General features: G+C 36.9%; 1 protein-coding gene across 1 annotated transcript; it reads left to right on the forward strand.

The window, feature by feature from the left end:
- Positions 1-166: 166 nt before the first annotated feature.
- On the forward strand, positions 167-5,501 carry LOC106962563 (carbonyl reductase [NADPH] 1-like). Its single transcript, XM_015057036.1, has 5 exons — positions 167-369; positions 610-717; positions 1,599-1,807; positions 4,704-4,757; positions 4,859-5,501. The coding sequence occupies exons 1-5, from the start codon at positions 183-185 to the stop codon at positions 5,030-5,032; spliced, it is 732 nt and encodes a 243-aa protein (XP_014912522.1). The 5' UTR covers positions 167-182; the 3' UTR covers positions 5,033-5,501.
- Positions 5,502-5,981: the final 480 nt, after the last annotated feature.

The following is a 5,981-nucleotide window of genomic DNA, read 5'->3' on the forward strand; positions in this document are numbered from 1 at the left end:
CAATATTATCGTTTATCGCAATATTTTTTTAGACAATCGCTCAGCAAAATGTATTATTGTGACAGGCCTACTTGAAAAGTTTTGTATGTAAAACCCTCGTCACTAGGTGTAAGCTGAGATCGGTCCGTTTAGCAGCTAAACGTGTAGATATCTTGCATTTCCAATGTTTGACTGTAAAATGAATGGAAATGTTTTGCAGTGGTCGAGGTCAGGCGGCCGTAGAGTCTCTGGCCTCGGAGGGGCTGAAGCCCCTGTTTCACCAGCTGGACATCAACGACCTGAACAGCATTAAAACAGCTGCTGCTTTCTTCAAGGAGAAGTACGGAGGAGTGGACATCCTCATCAATAACGCTGGGATAGCTTTCAAAGGTAGCTTTGGAACAATGCAGATCAAATGTCTGTGAATTAAATTCACATGGAAACATACCTGTAGTTACTCCAAAGGTAAATCACATGTGGTGAAAACACAGTCACCACATGGATATATTACATATATCCATGTAATATACAAATGTAATTGATTTATTTTCCAATTGGGCTTATAATAATGGTCTGTTTTTGCTTTTGAATTGATTCATACCTGACTCTAACATCATGTTGACTCTTTAGTGGCTGACACAGCTCCGTTTGGGACTCAGGCTGAGGTCACTTTGAAGACCAACTTCTTCGCCACCAAAGACATGTTGACTCACTTCATGCCTCTCATCAAAGCTGGAGGTACAGAGTCAAATCTCATTCCATTTTGATACAGGTTTCTGATCATTCTGTCAATAATTTGGTGGAAAAAAATCCAAAAAGTTTTTGGGGAAATGTTCATATTTGATTTTGAAGATGTTAATCAAATTAACTCTTTAATCAGTACAAATTATTATAACTAAAACTGAAGAAAAATATTTAAATAAATAAAAGGGGGGAAAAATAAATATATATATTTTTAGATTCTAAAAACATGTTCTCTTTTACTTGTGTCATCTAGTTTCAGCTGAGATTCCCTATGTCATATCTATTTTACCTTTAAATAGATTGTAGAGAAAATGGACAGGCATGAAATATCTATAAATGAAACAATACATTTTAAAAAACTAAATGAAACATAGCATATGGAGTTCCTCAAGGGTCTTGTTGTGGAAAAAAATATTACCAAGCACTGTTCAGGAAAAATCACTCAATCAGGTTTATTTATGAATTGTGCACAGTCAATCATGAAGCAGGTCTGGATGAAAAGCTCTGCCAGGCAGAGACAACACATGAGTTTTTTACCGAGGATAAAGGAATTCAAAACAATTAGGTGAGACAGTCTGGTTCTCATGCAGCTGTGGGAAACAACTTCCAACCTTGTACATGTAACCCAAATAGGTCTTTTGGTGAGAGTTCATAAGCATTTCATAAAACATGGTCAGCAGATGTTAACTTATAGTAGTTTTCCACCACAGTCTATTTTTGGACCCTTATGGTAATATTGATATTGTTCTCGATGGTGTTTTCAGAAGCTTGCCATGATATTTTTGATGACGTATTTATTCATATCTATGTGAACATAGATTTCTTACACTACGTTTATGCTGTGCATAGTTTTTGATGTCCTCTCTCTTTCTTAGGTCGTGTTGTGAATGTTTCCAGCTTTGTTGGCTCCCGCACTCTGAACCAGTGCAGTACAGAACTCCAGCAGCGTTTCCGTAGTGACGACATCACAGAGGACGAGCTGGCGGTACTGATGCAGCGATTTGTTGACGCGGCCAAAAAGGGCGAACACAAGCAAGATGGCTGGCCGGATACAGCCTACGGAGTGTCGAAAACTGGTCTGACGGTAGGATTTACAGAGCTATGAAATGGTATTCATTATTTGTTACATATTTCATATTTAAATGTTACAGATCTTGAAATAAATTTTAATTTCCAACTAATATGACCTGAGGGTTACGTAGAACCAGTTTTGCTTCTTAAAGGAGAACTGCAAGCTGACATTTCTTTTGTACTTCATTTGTAGCTGTGGCATTATTAAAATATTTAACATAAAAGGCACTTTTCTGAATATTTTTATTTCTATGTAGAACAAAGTTGTTTATCATAAATTCTAGATTTTTATTTGCACAATGTAGATCAACTGCTATGGGCTGCTTTGGGTTCAGATAAATCAAGAATTATTAAAAATGTTTAAAGATGCTAATTTAACATTGAGGTTCCTTAAAATGTCAAATCCTCAACACACCAAAGTTGATTAGCAACAACATGAGAGAAGTTAGACTTTTTTACCACGTTATCAAAACCAGGCGACCATGATTGAGTTAAGGATGTACTTCTGACAAGCTGGACCTCTGCCCATAGGGGACGCTGTTCCAAAGAGCTTCTCCCTCTGTTTTCACATTGCAATGGAAAAGACAAATTAGGCTAAGTTCACACCAAGGGCAAATCAGATCCAAACCCGACTTTTTAATCGTAGTCTGAACAGCCAAATTGCGATCTTTTCACCCTCCCAAAAATGTGATTTGTGTCACTTCCATATGTGGTCCAAAATCAGATGCATATCAGATAGTTTTCAAATTTCAGCAGTCAAAACAGTCACTTCACATTTTATCCGACTTTTACATCATTTAGTTGAGATGTCATAACTCTGCTCTAAAAGTCAATGTTCCTTCCTTCTTTTGTTTATAGTCTTGTGACAATACTGTCGACTTCAACTGCTCATTAGCTTTAAAATTGATCTGTAGACAGCGGCAGCTATTATCACTACCACAATCAATGTGCTGCTGTGTGACGTCAACGTTCTTCTGAGCATCAGGGGGTTTTGGAGCTGAAAAACGTTCACAAAGAAGTCTGGTTGTGGTCACATTTATTTAGTAGTATGAACGACCACACACACACGCACACAAAAAAATTGAATGGCAGCCAAAAATTGGAATTAAGCATCAAAAGCAGATATGTGAACTTAACAGAGAGAATGTTTAAGAAAAAAAAATATATTTGTAAGGAAATAAAGGAGCTGGAAAGAAACAATATAGCATTAAAGTCAAATTTGCTAAAAAGCCAAGAAACAATATTTGTTAATGGAGAATAAGAACATGGAGATAAATTATAATATTTGGATTAAAGTACAAATCTAAATTTCTACTATGAGCTATTATGGAATAATTTTTTTTTTAATTTTGTTGCATTTATACATTAAATGATTTGTTATGCTTTTTACTGGGGAAGTAAGTCATTCACTAAGCTAGTTATTTATTTCTGTATTTATTCGTTGTTATGGCAGGTTTGGTGTTCCGTAGTCCTTAGGTGACAGAACACTTAAGCATCCACTTAAACCAGTCAATTACTGTCAACTGTCTCAGGTTCTTGGATCTTTTGCAAGCTATTCTTATTCTGCTTAGCAGCCCAGAACAGGAACATTTAGATTATATACTGTAGAAATAGAACAAACTTATAATCCAGAGAAGCTCATCTAGAGAAACTAATTCATTACCTTAGATCAACATTTACAACCATCTACTTTATAGAATCAAACAAGGAGAACCAACACTTATTACTTTAGACCAGTGGTTCCCAAACTTTTTCTTCTGCGCCCCCCCAGTGGTTTCCAAACATTTTCTGGGTCCCCCCTATGGATTACAAATGGCTGTCTGGTTGAAACGACGCATTAAGGGGGGCATCGACTTTTTTGGGGGCAAAATGAATGTACGTAGCTGAAAATAGACACCAACTCCGGTAGCCTACAAGGTACTTGTTAAGCTTAAGGTTCTGTATTGATATTAGCTAGTCATCTTTTAACTAACACTACCTGCATCCAACAGCTTTACTCAACTCAGTCGGTTAGTTTGGAGGGAAAAACTGTGAAAAGTTCTTTGCGTTTTGCTGGTTTGCTGCCGTGATTCTAACACAAACCTACGTAGCTCCACAGCAGCAGCAGGTCTCCTTCACAGGTGGAAACCCAGCGCGAGCGTCATAGCACTCATGTTGCATTTCAAGGCGGCTCGGAAAAACAGGTTACAACATGTTAACAACAGATTAAACAGTTTTAACTGCTGATAAAAGTGACAGAGGACACAAATATGGGAAGTGTGGAAGCCTCTACTGTATCAAATTGACATAGTTATAACAGAGTTGGCCATTCTAAGGTAAAAACCCAGCGCATACAGTGTTCATGTTTTTGTTTTTTTTTTCATCCAGACGGCTTCCCGCGCCCCCCCTGCAATAACACGGCGCCCCCCCCAGGGGGCGCGCCCCACAGTTTGGGAACCTCTGCTTTAGACTAATACTAAGCTTATTATTATCCATAGAAACTCTTTATAGCTTATAAATTATGGCGTACATATACTTAAAATAGGAGCATCTACTTCATGAATTAGAGCAAACTTAGAATCCAGAGAAACTCCTATTGGCTTATCTAGAGAAACTACATTAGATCAGTATTATCAGAACAAGAATTCAGAGAAACCCCTAGAAATCATGGATTACTTATTCATATATATGGGGCTATAGTTTTTGTTTTTCTTTTTTCTTCTTTTGCTCTTTCCTTTGGTTTGTTGTTTTGTTGTATTTCCTTCTAATTCATGTAAAGCACTTGGAATTGTCTTGTTGCTGAAAATGTGCTATTTAAATAAAATTACCTCATTTTACTTTTCGGATTATTAGTAGGTTTGGAGTTCTGTTCATAAACAGTAAAGAGTTAAATTCTCCGTCTGAGGTATTTCTGTTCTGTGTGCCTTCAGACACTGTCCATGATCCTGGCTCGTCGTCTGTCTAAGGAGAGGCCAAATGACGGGGTATCTCACTTTGACTTTATTTTTTCATGATCATTTTAATTCTCTCTGTGTTTAGGAATGTCAAACTGCTAAGATGAATTTTGTGTTTTACCTTAACTCAGATTTTGCTCAATGCCTGCTGTCCTGGATGGGTGCGCACAGACATGGCTGGTCCAAAAGCCCCCAAGTCTCCAGACGAAGGCGCCGTCACGCCGGTGTACCTGGCTCTGCTTCCGGCAGGAACAGCTGAACCCCATGGGAGGTTCGTCTCTGAGAAGGAAGTTCAGCCGTGGTGAAAAACCTGCAGGCAGCTCATGTTTAAAACCCAAACACTAGTCTAATGAGAGAAGTCAAACTTTCTTGCTATTTACATATTTTAGCAACGTTACCATTCAGGAATCTAATAATGAACCAATGTCTTCTATATTAAATAATGCTCTTCTGCAGGTCATTTTTAAAGGTGATTTATTGCTTTAATAATCAAACCAATGTGATGTTTTTGTGCCTGTTACTTCAAGTGCCTTCAGTATTTGAATGTTTAAAGTGCTGACCAAGTTTATTTTTGCCTTTGATTATTATTTTTCACTGTTACTACATCGGAAAATTGTCAATTACCTTAATGTGATGAAGTTACCTGTTCTAAAATAAAAAGTGAAAATGTTTTTCTACAATAAAATATTTTTTTCCTAACTGCATTGATTTATTAATAAAGATTTTCAAACAGCTATTGATCAAAAATACTAATAAAGTGACTGACAAAACAACTATCGGTTTCTGACTGTAGTTATTTTGTATTGGGTCATCAGATCCAACTCATGCTCTTGCACGTACAGCCAATCAGCATCAAGGAAGAGAAACGTTACTCTTACAATAACTGCTTTGCAAACGCCAGCCAATAGAAAGCCAAGTTGCCCTGGTATTTACATATCTTCCTAAGCTGCATTTCTTTAAAATTTTAATGTGTGAAATTTTATGAATTTCAAACTTTACAAAAAAGACAATCTGGATAGGATGGTTTTCCTGAAGTAATTTAAAGTTATGTTCCACTGAAAAATCTGCAAATGGGTGAATCCACAAATACTGAATACAAAAGTGTCTGGTGTATACTTTTGTGAGATCCTTGTGTTTCATGTAAATTTTGAAACATTGAAATGAATGATCTTGATTCTCTAATTTATTGACATGTACCTGTAATTACAAATTAGAAGAGATATATGACATCTGGTGCTTGAGCACCTGCCCCTT

Source organism: Poecilia latipinna, unplaced genomic scaffold (genome assembly GCF_001443285.1).
Source record: "Poecilia latipinna isolate Pla-1442-1.1 unplaced genomic scaffold, P_latipinna-1.0 Scaffold1430, whole genome shotgun sequence".
Lineage (NCBI taxonomy): Eukaryota > Metazoa > Chordata > Actinopteri > Cyprinodontiformes > Poeciliidae > Poecilia > Poecilia latipinna.

What these genes read in the sequence shown, in the direction of transcription:
- LOC106962563 (XM_015057036.1), top strand. Translation starts at nt 183, where the DNA reads ATGGAAATGTTTTGCAGTGGTCGAGGTCAGGCGGCCGTAGAGTCTCTG. An exon ending in GCCTCTCATCAAAGCTGGAG is followed by an intron (nt 718 to 1,598) that starts GTACAGAGTCAA and finishes TCTCTTTCTTAG; the next exon opens with GTCGTGTTGTGAATGTTTCC. An exon ending in TGTCGAAAACTGGTCTGACG is followed by an intron (nt 1,808 to 4,703) that starts GTAGGATTTACA and finishes GTGTGCCTTCAG; the next exon opens with ACACTGTCCATGATCCTGGC.